Below are 17,710 nucleotides of genomic sequence, written 5' to 3' on the forward strand. Positions count from 1 at the left end.
ACCTTCACGTGGTCCGCCCTGTTTCGACTAATGCAATCAACTCGACGTGCACAAACAGAAGATCAAATAGAACAAGTTGTCCTACAACTTTAGGCTGTGCACGCCATACACACGAAGACGAAGACGAAGACGAAGGAGAAGGAAAAGAAGGAGGAGGAGGAGGAGGAGGAGGAGGAGGAGGAGGAGGAGGAGGAGGAGGAGGAGGAGGAGGAGGAGGAGGAGGAGGAGGAGGAGGAGGAGGAGGAGGAGGAGGAGGAGGAGGAGGAGGAGGAGGAGGAGGAGGAGAAACAACAACAAAATTTGGTTTCTGCAGTCATACAACAAGAAACACACCAATACAATTTACACAAACATGCATCACAGTGAATCTCCTCCTCACTGTGATGGAAGGCAAAGTCTTGTCTCTCCCCTGCTCTCCAATCTTCTCCCGATGTCAAAGTCAAAGCCCCTGGCGGGTGATGGTAAGTCCCGCAGCCATTAAGGATCCGCTGGGCGATGCACCGCCGCGCTCCGAGTCTTGATGTTGGAGCCCCCGGCAGGCGCTAGCTAGCCCCGCGGGCGTTAAAGCCATGCCGGGCGATGTAAGGCCCCACTCCAGGTCATTTTCAACCCCGCAACTCGGGCGGGAGAAGTTGCCGTTGCGGGACAATTTACAAAAGCCAATTAACCTACAAACCTGCACGTGTGTGATGTGGGGAGGCAATTGGAGCACCCGTAGAAAACCCACGTGGTCACAGGGAGACTGATGCTGGAAATTATTGATGAAGTAAATGTTCAACATGTTTAAAGTGGAACACCCCCACATCAACCAAAACTTCAACCATTTCCAAACCTCATATTCCAAATTCAAATTTATTATAGAGCTTGGATTATAAAGATTTACAAATGGTAGGAGTTTGCAGAGAATTGATCCGAGTTCGAATCAGGGGAAAACTCATGAGAACTCTTGAATTACCTCGTACAGTGGGACAGGCCATTTAGCTACAATCATATTCATTCACACTCACACATAAAATGTCCACTCTTACCCACTGGTCTTCTGTCCTATGTTCTTCGTGCGACCCAGCCCAAACTTCCCGCTGCAATTGCTATTCCCTTTTCTGGCGCCAGCCCCTTATAACTCTCTCGGCGACTAATGTGATGGCGTATTTCATCTACTCCACACAGGAAGAAATCTGCGTTCCAGCGATCGGTTCAGTCTTGTTGCTCAAATATAAACTGCCGCGGACTCGGGACTGACCTGTCGTACTACTCTGAAATTCCAATCAGAACGGTCAACATTTTATACAGATTTCGACCCTTGAAATTGTGTGCGCTTTCTAATTTCTTATCATCAATAACAATACGTTCTCAAAACATTAATATACAAATGCAATAACACTAATAGAAGTAAACCTACATGCTATTTAATCCTTTATTTAATTTTCAATATCAAGAGCCTTGTAGTGTACGTCAAGGAATAGCCATCCAAAAACATTAGGGTACATCATTGAATACCTATCAGGAACAGTGATGTGCATTAATGAATACCTAAAGGTTGTTGTGCTGTACAGCTATCTTACCCTTTGTCATACTGCAGCTTCCACAGGGACAGTCCTCAAACAAGGGAAGGGATATCACCCCATGAGCCAAATTATTGGCCAAGGTGTTTAGAAGTCTGAAGACGGACCCTAACTGGAAACATCACCCATCCATATTTTCCAGTGATACTGCCTGACTGCTGAGTTATTCCAGCACATTGTATCTTTATTGTAAACCAAAATCTGTGGTTCCTCGAGTCATCAAGGCTGTTTTGTTTAGAATTAGGTTATTATTGTCATGTGTACCAAGATACAGTAAGAAAATCTTTGTTTTGCATGCTATCCAAACAGATCAGACATACCATATATAAATACAATCTCGTCAAACTCAAGTACAATAGATAGAACAAAAGGGAAGATACAGAATGCCGAATTGTGTAAAGATAGGTGGGTACACTAGTGAGTATGAAACTACTGAATGCATAGATACTGAGAATGTATTGCACAAATTTAGTTTGCAGATGTTGTTTTTCCACTCCGGCTTCTTCCCACACAAAGCACTCACCCATCACAATCCCACTGCTTTTATCATTTATAATTTTATCATTGCTTGTGTCCCTGCCCTCTTGATTTACCACTGGACTGTTGTGAACCACTTGTTCAGTGTCACTACTGGCAGGGCCACCTGTCATGTAGCCACAGGAATCTCCGGATTTGCATTGGGATCTCCCTCTGTTGTGGGCCTGTTGCTGATTGCAGGGCAGCAAATCACAGACATTGTTACTCCTGAAACCAGAAATTATCTATTCTACATTTTTCTTGATCCACACCTCTATTGATGTTTCGTTTTCACACCTTACACTTCCTTTTCTTGGTGTCTCCCTCCCCCCTGACTCTCAGTCTGAAGAAGGATCTCGACCTGAAACTTCACCCACTCCATCTATCCAGAGATGCTGCCGGTCCCTCTGAGTTACTCCAACATTGTGTGTCTATCTTCACCAGAAACCAAGCCATCTGAGAAATAAACCAGGCAACCGCAAGACTGAACGCTGGTTTCCCGCCCAAACCAAGCTCAGACTCACTGCAGATAAAGCAGCCTCCTCGTCAGGATGTCCTGAGCCTTGTTGACTCAGCAGAGACCCGTGTCAATGGGAAAGGCTGTGGTTCACCACCGCTCCACCTCAGGATGTGGTGTGGGGCCGCACTGCTCAGTGTGGACAATACGTGCTGGAAGCAATGATGGGCTGGAGGGGGCAGCCCCCGGGAGAAGCAACAGCTGAGCAAAATCAGATGCCGGAAACCACTGGGTGAGGGTGGAGGCATCAACAGATGCCCCAAACCCAAGACTGACAACCCGTTTCAGCAGGTGAGCCAACATCACGGGTCCTCAGCAGCCTCCAATTGTCCTAAGTCACCATTTTTTTAATTATACAAATACTTTTTTTCAAATAAATGAAAATAAACATACAAATTAGCACAATCAAAGACTGCTTATGTTGACAGTTTTACAAACAAATGATCATCAAATTAATATAACGCCAACTTTATCAACAAAATAATCAACCTCCCGCGGAGACCTGCGTTCACGGAAGGCCTCCAAAGTCCCCGTGGACACTGTGTGTTCTCTCTGCAAGGACACGCGGGCACGGATGTAGGCCCGGAAAAGGGGCAGGCAGTCAAACCTGGTGCGACCGTCGACTACCTGCTGCCTGGACCTACGAATGCCCATCTTGGCCAGGTCCAGGAGGAGACGGACAATGAGTTCCCCCCCCCCCCATCTCTCTCGAGTGGGAGAGAACTCGGTGAGAGTGGAAACTGAGTGAGGGCAGAACAGCCGGGCGTGGAATATCACTCCAATGTCTGCAGGACATGGCAGAGCGTGGAGAGCAAGCGGAAGGTGCCAACCAGAAACCTTCCCTGTAATCTGAATCTATTAAGCAATCAGCATAATCAAGCAGCCAACAATCAAAGACGTGCTCTGCCCCAGTCATTCCTGCTTCTCCTTGTTCCAATCTAGCAGAAGATACAGAAGCTTTAAACTTCGCACCACCAGGCTCAGGAACAGCTTCTTTCCCTGTTATCGGGCTTCGGATTGGTCCATCCATAAGCTAGGGTACTGTGTGATTCACTACCCCATTGTGGACATTGGAACTATCCACAATGCTGAGAACTAGGCTCAGCACACTGCATCTTCCCCTTTGGCCCATCTATTGTACTTGAGTTTGACGATTGTATTCATGTAGTATCATTTAATCTTATTGGATAGAATGCAGAACAAAGCTTTTTATTGTACCATGGTGTAGGTGACAATACTAAACTGAGAACTAAACCTATTTATTTATTTATTGATTTGTTTATTTATTTGTTTATTTGTTCTGAACAAGTAAAGACATAAATAGGAATAAATAACAACAACAAAATCGAAATAGTCAAACAATTGGACATTCCAGGCAATATTTGCAAAGCAATGAAAAGCATAAAGCAAAATTTAAATGTCCAACACTATTTCTTTACAAGCTCGAAAAGGAGTGAGAAGAAGAATAACTTATTTAATCTCACCCCATCTCCCTAAACCCTTCTTCCATATTTAATAATTAATTAATTAATCATAATAATACCCCAGACAATTTTTAGAGATGCATACAGACATATATATACATACAACTGATATACACATAGAAGTAATATGTATGAAGTAACCAAAAAACATAAATAAATAATAAATAAAATAATAAATAAACATTAACCCCTGTTTGTCAACCATCCCATTCATCCCTGTACCTTGTGGAAAAAAAAATTTTGTATGTCATTTTGAACTGGTTCATGTTTGGACATTGTTTTAACTCCACATTCAAACTGTTCCACAATCCTACTCCACAGACCGAAATACAAAAAGTCTTTCTGGTCGTGCGGACTCTCTGTACCTTATAATTAAATATTCTTCTTAAATTATAACCCCCCACTCGCTCATTGAATAATTTTTGTATATTTCCAGGTAAGTTTTTATTTTTGGCCCTAAACATTATCTGTGCTGTTTGTGCTGTGCTGTTTTAAATGCAACCAAATCTTCTAATTTTAATAACTATTACATGACTATGAATTTGTAAGAAGACTTCTGCTGAGCAAGGTGGAGTAATTGCTGGAGTAATTGAGTTTCTGGTTTGTCAAGATTCCATTATCGGTAGTTCTTTGTGTCTCCTGAAATTGCTGGTCTAATCTGGTGAGAATTCTATTCTGAGTTTTCCCTGTAATTCTAGATTGTTACACTGACTGCATGTAACACTGACTACATACCCTTGGATGACCTCTTGGATGTAAAGTCATTGACACAAAGGGAAAGTGTCAGGGTGTAGGGGCTCCTCGTCAAGGTTTACAATCCTAAAATAGACACTAAAAGCTGGAATAACTCAGTGGGACAGGCAGCATCTCTGGAGAGAAGGAATGGGTGACGTTTCAGGTTGAGATATGGGAAATGAGAGATATAGACAGTGATATAGAGAGATAAAGTACAATGAGTGCGTAGAGTGAGTGAGCAGGAGGAATCACAGAGAGGGAGCAGTGAGAGAAGGTGTTGCACAACTCTTGTCGGAGAGAGGAGGAGAACTTCTTAAAAGTAGACATACCTTGAGGTGATTTCGCAGTGGAGCAGGCAAAATGTGTAGGAACAAACTGCAGCTGCTGGTTTAAACTGAAGACAGACACAAAAAACTGGAGTAACTCAGCGGGACAGGCAGCATCTCTGGAGAGAAGGAATAGGTGACGTTTTGGGTCGAGACCCAAAACATCACCCATTCCTTCTCTCCAGAGATGCTGCCTATCCCACTGCATGACTCCAGCTTTTTGTGAAGGGTCTTGTTAGCCACGGTTGAGCCGCCTTCCCCATTTTATTTTTTTGCCAGACAAGGATGAACAATTTTTGTAGTTCATCCATGCGGTCTTTAAACTTTTGCCATTTTATCTCCACCGTCAACCTTTTAAGTATAATTTTCAAGTCTATCCGAGCCAATTCCCACCTCATACCTTCAAAGTCTCCTTTCTTTAAGTTCAGGACCCTAGTCTCTGAATTAACCATGTCATTCTCCATCCTATTGCAGAAGAATGCAAACAGCTGCATACTAGAGATATAAGAGTCAAGGTGTGAAATAACTCACTACCATAAAATGATTACATTTGACACAGAGTCCTGACGACTATAATGTGCTCAGTTAAAAGATAAAGTGATTTCCTTCCTTCCCTTTATGGAGTCACAAGCGATGGAAAATGCTGGAATCTGGACTAATGTACAAACTGCTGGAGTTATTCAGACATTCTGGTTCAGGATCTCTGACCAAACCGTGACAATCCCTATTTCCCCAGAGATGCTGCTAGACCCGATGGGTCAACAATGTAGGAAACACAAGAGGGATGAACATTTTGGAGTTCATCCACATGGTTTTAAAATCTTTGCCATTGCATCTCCACCGTCACCCTTTAAGTATAATTTTCCAGTCTATCCTAGCCAATTCCCATCTCAAACCTTCAAAGTCTGCTTTCAGGACCCTAGCCTCAGAATTAACCGTGTCACTCTCCATCCTAATGCAGAATACCACCATATTAAGGTCACTGTTGCCCAAGGGGCTTTGCACAACAAGATTGCTAACTAATCCTTCCTCATTATACAATACTCAGTTGAGGATAGCCTGCCCTCTGGCCGGTTCTTCTACATATTGGTTTAAAAAACCATCCCATATACAGTACATTCCAGACAATCCTCCTCCCCAGTACTGTTAACAATTTGGTTGGCCCAATCTATGTGTCGATTAGTCACCCATGATAACTGCTCTACCTTTGTACCACGCATCCTTAATTTCCTGCTTGATGCTATCCCCAACCTCCCTACTGTTGTTTGGCGGTCTGTATACAACTACAAGTGTTTTCTGCCCTTGGCTATTTCGCAGTTCTACCCATATCGATTCTACAGCATCCAAGCTAATGTCTCTCCTTGCTATTGAATTAATTTACTCTTTAACCAGCAATGCCTCCCCACTTCCTCTTTTGTTCTGTCTACCCTTCCTGAATATTGAATTCCCCTGCATGTTTAGATCCCAGCCTTGGTCACCCTGGAGCCACGTCTCTGTAATTCCAACAATACCATATCCCTTAACTATTAACTGCACATTCAATTCAACTACCTTATTACAAATGCTCCTTGTATTAAGGCACAAAGCTTTCAGATTTGTTCTTCTTATCTCTCTTCTACCTTTTGCTTCTGTCCTTCTTGTATGACCCTCTGTCTCCTTGCATTGGTTCCCATCCCCTTGCCCTGTTAGTTTAAACGTGACCATTCCTACATTCTCTTTCCCATTAACTGCACGCTTATGCTTCCACGTTATTAACCCCCACCCCCCACTGTTTAGTTTAAACTCACCCATGTAACAATAGCAAATCAGTCTGAAGAAGTGTCTATCATTGTGACAAATTGTGACAAGTGACAAAACATTGTCTATCCATATCCTCTGGAGATGATGTCTGACTTGCTGAGTTACTCCAGGATTAAGTCTCTTTTTTTGTAAATGACCATCTGCAGTTCCTTGTGTCTCAGTATTAGAACAAATATATTTAATAAAGTGTGTCCGCCTGTCCTATTTTTTTCAGGGAAATGTCGATGTGCTCTCCATGATGCTTCATTATACAGCTATTTATTGCCTTATTCATCTTCTTAAAATAGTGCCTGTTGAAATGAAAGGAGTAAACCACTGTTTTATACATGCTACACATTTAGCAGTGAAGTGCCGTACATTCTACCTCCTGAGGGAATTCACTTCCTTCATCGTGACTGTGGTCTACTTCACCCCCCCACCCCCCTGGGCCGTCATTCCCGTAAGTCCAGGTAGGGCTGGTGGGTTAACAGGAAGAGTTGAGCTGGATTTAGCGCTGCTTATCCGCCATGGGGAGGGTTTGATGCCCTTCCCAGTGATCACCCTAGCAAATACGTAACATTTACAAGATTCTGATGCAACTGCCGATGGGAACCTCGCGGGTTTCCTGTATTCAGTGTCTCTATGTCCAAAGTCTAGTGTTGCTGCTTGCAAGGTATCTTTGCTCATTTCACAATTTTTAATGGAGATTCCATCAGTGTGAAATGTCGCACATATTCATTGAACCAAAAAAGGTAAAATCCGATAGCCAGAGAAGAGGCTTAAAAGTGATCCACACAAAGTAGTTAACTCTGACTGCCCTCTGGAATCATAGAGATACAAGATGGCACCGGAGAGTGGCGAGTCTTTGTGTGTTGGTCACAGAGGAGGATCTACTATCATTCAATATAATCGCCCCAATCTTTTAACCCTCTTTTCTACTTATTGTACTTGAATTTGGCTTGATTGTTTTATTTTATAGTAGTATCTGATTTGATTGGATAGCATGCAAAACTAATATTAGCACTGTACTGCAGTACAGGACAATAATCAACCAACACCTAAAGATATGCCCTTCCCTCAAGAACAATGATCATTGCGCTTGTTCTGTGATTCTGGATGTTGGAGGTCCTCAGAAGAAGAGAAAAATACACCTGCGGGCGGGATAATTTCGGTTTATGAATCGTCTCTCCCCAAAAAAGTGGAGGGACTGCAGCCCCCACCCCCGGATCCGCGGCCCATGCTTTACTTACTGTTGGTGTCCTCATCCATAACATATGAGTCATTTACACATGTATCTACAGTGCACTGTTAATGTTCAGTGTAAATAGTTGATCCCACTAAGACCGCACCAGTAACTGATTTCCAATCCAAACACGACAACCTTTTCATCAGTTTTAAATTTAAATTAAAAACAAATTCAAGCATCTCTGAAACATAAGTGTTCAGTCACTGATATGTTTAAAACTATAACTACAAAACTCATGCTGAACAATAACTGGTCTTTTCTAAGGTCACATACTGTAGTTCTCATCATGTCACGGTCACGTGATGAACCACATTATTCATTATCCTGCAGCAAACTGCCCAAGCTGTGACTCTAAAACCAACATCGGCTCCTTTACGGTTCATCATATGACGTGAAGTGAGGTCAGTTTGTCAAAACTAGGGGAATTTAAATTAATATCTTTGGTCGGGATTCATCCTTGGATTAATTCTGCTACCTAACTCTGAGGAAAGACCCCGACTGAAACATCACCTATGCATGTTCTCCAGAGATGCTGCCTGACCCATTTTTTTATGCTATGGTTTGTGTACATGTGGCAAATCACTGGCTTAAATTATAACCCAGAAACACCCTATGACCTTTGGCACATTAACCTCGCATTCCTCCAAGATGTGAGAAAACAGTCCAGGCCCAAAGTGTTCTCCAACCATTTCCAAGGCTGAGGCTGTGCCATCAACAGGAGAACAGAATGGGAATAAATGACATGAATAGTAGTTCTGCACTTCACATGGCACCTGCTCTTGAATTCCATTCACCACAGTGCATCACACAGAGTGGATGTGATCAACTCAATAGACTTCTGATTTTCACCACTAGCCCACCGATAGGAAGCTGTATCAATGGCAAACACATTGTGGGAAACCCCAAACTTCCCTTTCGGATGTGGTGCGATGCTTCAGTCTGTGGTTCTGGCATCTCCTCCTGACAACTAATATTTACGATGGGTTAGTAACTGAATTACCAAAAGTCGGGAATGTTTAAATGTCATATACCAGACCAAAACAATGAAAATCTTACTTGCTGCTGCTTTATAAACACATTAAACATAACAATCACACAAATAAATCTATAATAAGGTCAATGGTTCAATGGTTTCTTTATTATCACGTGTACCAAGGTAGAGTGAAATACTTTTTTTTAACATACAGCTCAGTAAGACTATCTCCGGATATGAGCACAATCCCCCAGTAAGTACAGAATGTTCACAATAGCCCCCTGAGACCATATGCAAGAGGCAACATTTTGGCACCATTTTGCAGTCCCAGCTATAGCTAGCCACAAAGGCCTGTTGCAGCCGTTGCCGTCATTTTGGTCGTCCTGCGAACTGCTGTCCCTATAATATTATTAATTATTCCAGGAAAACCAGACCATGATAGTGCAAGCTAAAGTATCTAGTGCAACATTATTACTGCAACGTCCGTAGGTAGTTTGTTGCTGTCAGGATTGTAGTCAAGATTGTGCAGTGTGCTTCAAGGGCGATTTTACTTCTCCCTCCCCAAGTCTGCCTCCTCTTATGTTTCCCACATTGTTCCCATGGAAACCCAACATAACTTAAAGGAATAAAAACAAACTATTGGAGGAACCCATCGGATCAAGCAGCATCTGTGGTGAGAGAGGGATTGTCACGTTTTAGGCTGAGATCCTGAACCAGAAGATAATAACTCTAGCAGTTGGTGCTTTCATCCAGATTCCAGCATCTGCCATCCTTGTGGCTCCACAAAGTGAAGAAAGGAAATCGCCTCAGCTTTTAACACAGCACATTGTGGCCATCAGGACTCAGGTTCAAATGTAATCATTTTAGATAGTGAGCTACTTCACCCATGCTTCTTACATTTCTAGTATTCAGTTGTTTGCATTCTTATCTTCTAGTATTTCAGATTTTATTCTGTCATCTACTATAAACTCCCTCACATACACCTTGACCACTATCTTGCAAATGGAATCATCACAAACAGGCTGAAAGCACCTGGCCCATAAAGACTAGGTGACAGGAGTATTTGCAGACATCTTTAACCTCTTGCTCATCCTATCTAAGATGCCCACTTGCTTTAAGGAAAGCATCACCATCCCTCTGGCTGGAACTGCCTGGGTTTATAAAGAGGAGGCTGAGGTGCAGGTGAGTTGATCCATTTCTGGCGAATTGGACACAGCCGTGGCTCACATGACTGTGGCTACAGCTCAGTCTAGGGTGCCGGTGTTTTCCAGCAGCCAGGTGCTGAAAGTGGTGGTGATGGGAAGATGTGACCGGTGGTGGGATCACGTTGAAGGTAGCAGAAATATCAGAATAATGTTGGATGTGGTGGCTGGTGGAGTGAAAGGTAACTTTATCCTGGTTCTGTCTGGACTGAGCGGGAGTGAGAGCAGAACTACTGGACACAGAGGAGATGTGTGTGAGGGATCCATCTACAACTGCAGGACAGAAACCATATTTACCAAAGAAAGAGGACATCTCGGATGACACCCACTTCCTTCAAGCGGCAGGCTTGATTCATTAATTTGCTCAGTCAAACCTTAGTCATTTCCAGAAATGTTTCTGAAACCCACGCGGTCATAGGCAGAACATGCAAACTCCACACAGACAGCACCCGAGGTCATGATTGAACCCGGTCTCTGGTGCTGTGAGGCAGCAGCTCTACCAGCCACCGAGCCATCTACTGCACCACTTGCCACCCACAAGAGCTTGTTGATGGGGGATTCATCAATGTTTTGGTGCTTGACCAACCCAACACGGGGCATGGACATCTGTTGTACAATCTGGTGTGAGGTTGTGGCCATGAATCCAATTCCTGGAAAATATCACATCAAGCTGCCAATGGAGATCTGCTGCAGGAGTGACCTCAGTACTCCACTCACCAAGACATAGAAACATAGAAAATAGGTGCAGGAGTAGGCCATTCGGCCCTTCGAGCCTGCACCGCCATTTAATATGATCATGGCTGATCATCCAACTCAGTATCCTGAACCTGCCTTCTCTCCACAAGGGCCACATCTAACTCCCTCTTAAATATAGCCAATGAACTGGCCTCAACTATCTTCTGTGGCAGAGAGTTCCAGAGATTCACCACTCTCTGTGTGAAAAATATTTTTCTCATCTCGGTCCTAAAGGATTTCCCCTTTATCCTTAAACTGTGACCCCTTGTCCTGGACTTCCCCAACATCGGGAACAATCTTCCTGCATCCACCCTGTCCAACCCCTTAAGAATTTTGTAAGTTTCTATAAGATCCCCCCTCAATCTTCTAAATTCTAGCGAGTACAAGCCGAGTCTATCCAGTCTTTCTTTATATGAAAGTCCTGACATCCCAGGACTCAGTTTGGTGAACGTTCTCTGTACTCCCTCTATGACAAGAATGTCTTTCCTCAGATTTGGAGACCAAAACTGTACACAATACTCCAGGTGTGGTCTCACCAATATGCTATACAAATGCTCCTATACTCCCTGCTCCTATACTCAAATCCATTTGCTATGAATGATAACATACCATTCGCTTTCTTCACTGCCTGCTGCACCTGCACGCCTACTTTCAATGACTGGTGTACCATGACACCCAGGTCTCGTTGCATCTCCCCATTTCCTAATCGGCCACCATTTTGATAATAGTCTACTTTCCTGTTTTTGCCACCAAAGTGGATATCCTCACATTTATCCACATTATACTGCATCTGCCATGCATTTGCCCACTCACCCAGCCTATCCAAGTTACCTTGCAGCCTCCTAGCATCCTCCTCACAGCTAACACTGCCTCCCAGCTTTGTGTCATCCGCAAACTTGGAGATGTTGCATTCAATTCTCTCGTCCAAATCATTAATATATATTGTAAATAGCTGGGGTCCCAGCACTGAGCCTTGTGGTACCCCACTAGTTACTCCCTGCCATTCTGAAAAGGACCCGTTTACTCCTATTCTTTGCTTCCTGTTTGCTAGCCAGTTCTCTATCCACATCAATAATGGACCCCCAATACCGTGTGCTTTAAGTTTGTATACTAATCTCTTATGTGGGACCTTGTCGAAAGCTTTCTGAAAGTCCAGATATAACACATCCACTGGTTCACCCTTATCCACTCTACTAGTTACATCCTCGAAAAACTCTATAAGGTTCGTCAGACATGATATACCTTTCGTAAATCCATGCTGACTTTGTCCAATGATTTCACCATTTTCCAAATGTGCTGCTATCCCATCTTTAATAACTGACTGCCACAACCAATGTTAAGATTAACTGGTCTGTAATTCCCCGTGTTCTCTCTCCCTCCCTTTTTAAAAAGTGGGGTTACATTAGCTACCCTCCAATCCTCAGGAACTACTCCAGAATTTAAAGAGTTTTGAAAAATTATCACTAATGCATCCATTGGCCTCCTGCAAGACAGGATGCCAATGAATGGAGATTGAGAGGAGATGTCTCCATACAAACCTTGATGATGAAAGTGAGAAGCTGGTGCCAAAACTGAAAGTTAGATTGAGAATAATCGCAGGTTTTTCCCAGCCATGTTGTCGTGTTGTCTGGTTTCATCCAGTAGATGGGTTGTTACTCTAGATTGCAGTGTCTGCAATCTCTTTGAATTCAGGAGTTGTGCTCTGATCCATTGTCTTTCAGACCTTCCCATGAATAGTGAAAATAAATTATTCGAGATGAATGAGAAAAGCCGCCACCCCATTATTGCAAAATTATTAAACAGCAATATAACAAGATTTACCTAAGGATGAGATACTCTGTCCATGATTCACAGTGATAGCAATGTGAGGAAAGTGAGTTTACTGCAATTAATGAGCGATTATCTGTCTTGGTCAGAATAACATCAGCCATAGTTTATAACATTGAGTTATGTGCACATATTAATGTCTCAGTATTCAAGAGATGATTTGGCCTGTGTCTCAAAGGCTGAAATTTGTGGTATTCTAGATTGATCTAGAATTTAGTTAGTTCCGGTCATTAAGGACAAAGCCGGTAAAGTAGGCAGCCTAAATAATTACAGGCCCCTAGCTTTAGCCAGATTATTGTCAAAAGTTTTAGAAAGAGTTCTGCTGGATAGAATAAATGAGTTTGTTAACTCCACAGATAACCAGTTTGGCTTTAAAGCTAAACATGGCACTGACTTATGCATATATGCCCTAAAGGAGATTGTAAACAAATATAGAGGCAAAAACTCTTCAATCCTTATGTGCTTTATTAATGCTTCCAAAGCCTTTGACCGTGTTAATCACAGAAAGCTGTTTCATAACATGAGTCAAAGAGGGGTGCCTAAATACATTGTTAGAATTCTGGCCTACTGGCATGCCCACCAGACTATGCAAATAAAATGGGGCAATAGGGTCTCAGCCCCATTTGGGGTTAGCAATGGTGTTAGACAAGGAGGAATTTTGTTCCCAGTCCTTTTTAATCTATATATTGATGATGTGTCTAAACAATTGAAAGCCTGTAATGCTGGGTGCGTGATTGGTAATATTTTATGAACCATATTATGTATGCAGATGATCTTGTGGTCTTTAGTCCATCTAGCGCTGGTCTCCAGCAGCTCCTTACTATATGTTCTGTGTATGGTGTGGAACATGACATTAAATATAATGCTAGTAAGAGTCCTGTTATGATCTGTAGAACCAAAGAGGATAAATGTCTAAAATTTCTGATTTTAAATTGTCTGACAATAATCTTAGTGTCTGTAATAAGGTAAAATATCTAGGGCATATTATTACAGAACAAATAACAGATGATGAGGATATTTATAGGCAACGACGCTTGCTGTATGTACAGGCGAATATTCTCTTGCGTAAATTTAGTGCATGTGCAGATGTGGTGAAGATGTTGCTATTTAGAGCATACTGCACACCACTCTACACTGCACACCTGTGTTCGAACTATGGAAAGACAAGTTTGCAGAGACTAAAGGTGGCATATAACGATGCCATGAGTACACTGCTAAGGAAACCTAGATGGTGTAGTGCCAGTAATATGTTTGTGGCTGCAGGAGTCAGTACTTTAGCTATCCTAAGACATCACATATATAAATGTATTTGCAGGATAAATGACTCTAAAAATGTAATTGTTGTGACCTTGTCAAACATAAGGGTTAGAACTACACGCTACGAATCCCAGCTGTGGAGACACTGGTGTCTTTGTCTCGTTGTAGGACATTGATCATTCTTTTAATCTGGATTTTTAACTTATGTATTGTGTTTTAAAAAAATATATAATTTATGATGCTTTTATAAGTGATATACTAAGATTTGATATGTACTTTATGATATTTAATATGCAATGCATTTTTAAAAATGTAATGTTGCCCCTTGTCTGGACCTCGAATCCGTAATAAAGTTTATTATTATTATTATTATTATTATTATTATTATTATTATTATTATTATTATTATTATTATTATTATTATTATTATTATTATTATTATTATTATTATTATTATTATTATTATTATTATTATTATTATTATTATTATCTGGTGTGGAGCAATTTCAGTAACATTAATTTAACAATGGATGTTATTACATCATTCCTCTCTACCCGCTGTGCTATGTTCAGTGACTCATAATCAACTTTAGGGTCAATCTCTGTCAGTCCTTTGAGGTACAACTTCTTGTAACAGATTAGTTCATCCTTCCCAATGCAGTGGTCTTGTAGCTGAGATACTTCACATTCAGGTAGATCTTGAGTGGATGTTATCAGCAATAACTGCAGGTCCCCATTGATCTTAAACTCCATTGTGCATTCAACCTTCCCCTGGCCAAATTATGGATTCAACCCAAACTCTTCCTTCCCCGTCTGTCTGGCTCTTTGGTCTTGTCTGAGTTTCACGTCAGCTTCCTTGCAGCCTCATCCCACTCCCATTCTGCTCCTTCCTGCACAATCTCAGCGAAAGTGCCAGCCTGCTGCAGCATAACCTTCCACAACCTTCCCGCAGTAGTCCCAGAAATGGTCACAAAGCCCATTGTGACCAAGGTCAGTCCCAGAAATGGTCACAAAGCCCATTGAGCAGAGTCTGGTGATCTGTTAAGAGAGCAGACAAAATAGTAGTGTCTGTCCAATCCTCTGACAGTCCAGTTCTCTCGCACTCTTACATCTGGCTGATAACTAGGATTTTTGTATTTCAATTAAATCATTACTTTTACTAATTATAATTCAGAGATACAAGATGTAAGGACACTAACATTACCTGCAATGGTGCATTTATTTTGCATAATGCATCTGCAATCTTTGACGGAACATTTTCAGACGCTGAATACAGATGTTGAATCAATATTAAGAAAACCGGTACTGATTTGTAAGTCATTCGTCAGGAACAGCATTGATCCATTGTAAGCTTGGTGCAATGTTAAATCAGAGCATGAACAAAATATAAAAGCTATTTAACTGCTTTCTATGTTGTTGAAAAACGAAGAATTCAGTTCACAAAAGTCTACATTCTACACTGCTATGTCGGAGAGAAACATATTTTTTCTTTTAAATCATGCTTGTGTTTGTGATATTTGTGAATAGATTAGCGGCACTCAGCACCCTTGTGTAAAACAGTTGCCCGTGCATCTCCTTAAGCACTACCAAACATGATGCCAAGACCAACCTTTATCTGCCTGTCATTATAACCCTCCATAATCTGCATATCCCTTTGCCTATCCAAATTTCTTTTGAATATCACTATTCTATCTGCCCCCATCACCTCCCTCGGCAGCGCGTTCTTGGCACCCACACTCTTGTGAAAAAAGTAGCCTCACACATCTCCTTTAAACTTTGCACCCCACATCCTCCACCCCCCCCCCCCCCTTCCCCCGAACGCTCCCCACACCCATCTTAAGGCTATACCCTCCAGTATTTCCATCCTGGGGAAAAAGTTCAGAATATCCACCCTGTCCTCCTTTTCCTTTGGATTATTTGCATTCACATCTAAAATGATCCCTCTGACCATATTCAAAGTTCTCCCCAAACCCGAGTGTTCTGAGCCCCAGCTTGGCCTTCCCGCAGTACAAAAGATAAAAGCTGCAGCAGTTGGAAAGTAAAAATTCAGTTCACAAAAAAGCTTCATTCTACATTTCCGTCTCAATGAGTGGAACTTTTTTTCCGCTTCATTCACATCTTTGTTTGTGCTATTTGAGCATAGATGACAGATGAATCGTCGTTCCTTGAAGAAGCCAGGTACTAAAAGAGAAAATGATCACCTTAATACAATTTGTTGCCGTATATTCGTATATCAGCGAAACTTTGCAGAAGCTTCCAGAAATTGAGAATGCGCTACTTGGTATTTCACCACAAGGAATGAATGTACTGACCATATCTGTCTCTTGGTTGGAGGGTGATTTTCCATCACGGCGCCCTGTGATAATTGGAAACATCACAATTAAAGGATGACACTGGTGGATCACACTGACAAAGGACGTGATGATGGAATACAAATGTCTGAAACGTACAGCTTTCCACTTAATTATAGAGGACCAGCTAGACATTGATGTTCAGAAATCTCAATTGCAATCTGTCGTTGTGACATCAGCTCGGATGTCAGTGCTCAGATCTCTGGAGGGGTCCTGAACCCACTCAGAGAATATTGAAGTATCAACGAAGTCTCAACTGACTGTCCTAGAACATGTCAATGGGCAGCGTGAGGGTCCTGGAATGCTGAATGTGTTTCTAAGATGCACATACATTCAAGATTTCAGACCCAGTGCCAACAATCAGTTGATAAAAAGAACTAAAAAATGATTAAAAAAAAAGAAAAATAGTGATTTACCTGTTGCCGCTTTTTTCTGGAAGGTGATAGATCCATAATGGATATCTTCTGTTTCTGCAGAGACTGAAATGAAGAATCAATTTATATAAGTGTCAAGGCCTTTGTTTAGTATAGGAAGGAACTGCAGATGCTGGTTTAAACCGAAGATGGACTCAAAATGCTGGAGTAATTCAGCGAGGCAGGCAGGCAGCATCTCTGGAGAGAAGAAATGGGTGACGTTTTGGATCTGAAGAAGAGTCTCGACTTGAAACGTCACCCATTCCTTCTTTCCAGAGATGATGCCTGTCCCGCTGAGTTACTCCAGCTTTTTGAGACCTTCGTGTTGACTAGACTAGACTAGACCACTGAAATACATTATTGTTTGTGTGCTTTCCAGTCAAGGAAAAGTATAATACATGAATACAATCAAGCTTTCCACAGTGCATAGATCAAGGAAAACAGGGACAACATTTAGGGATATATGGAATATTGAAATCCAATAAAGTCTGATTACAGAGAGCAAAATAAGAATGGGATTACTTCTAAATTAAATTAACATTGAATATTGTTCCAATAAATGTGTCTCTTTTGCTGCTGGGAACTTTGGAGCAGAATTTTCAGCACTTAGGTTTGTGGAGGATGATGTTGAGGGGAATGGCCAGGCCCATGGAGATTCAGCACTGAGGCAGCAACCAATCTAACATGAGGGCAACATCAATCAGGCTGTTTGATGGTCAGCATCACAGGAGTGGCCAGACCAATGGAGGGGCGGCACCATGCAAATGTTCAGTGCTCCAGGCACTGC

General features: G+C 42.0%; 1 protein-coding gene across 1 annotated transcript in view; it reads right to left on the reverse strand.

Annotated features, from left to right (window-relative positions):
• Positions 1-15,988: 15,988 nt before the first annotated feature.
• The window catches only part of LOC116978604, a 37,543-nt gene continuing 35,821 nt past the window's right edge, over positions 15,989-17,710 (reverse strand). The window contains exons 8-10 of the mRNA XM_033029870.1: positions 16,927-16,989; positions 16,472-16,515; positions 15,989-16,340 (exon numbers count right to left, since the gene is read on the reverse strand). Coding sequence (XP_032885761.1) covers positions 16,272-16,340; positions 16,472-16,515; positions 16,927-16,989 — 176 coding nt within the window. The 3' untranslated portion in view covers positions 15,989-16,271. The remainder of the gene's footprint in view (positions 16,341-16,471; positions 16,516-16,926; positions 16,990-17,710) is intronic.

This window comes from Amblyraja radiata, chromosome 11, assembly GCF_010909765.2.
Source record: "Amblyraja radiata isolate CabotCenter1 chromosome 11, sAmbRad1.1.pri, whole genome shotgun sequence".
Taxonomy (NCBI): Eukaryota; Metazoa; Chordata; class Chondrichthyes; order Rajiformes; family Rajidae; genus Amblyraja; species Amblyraja radiata.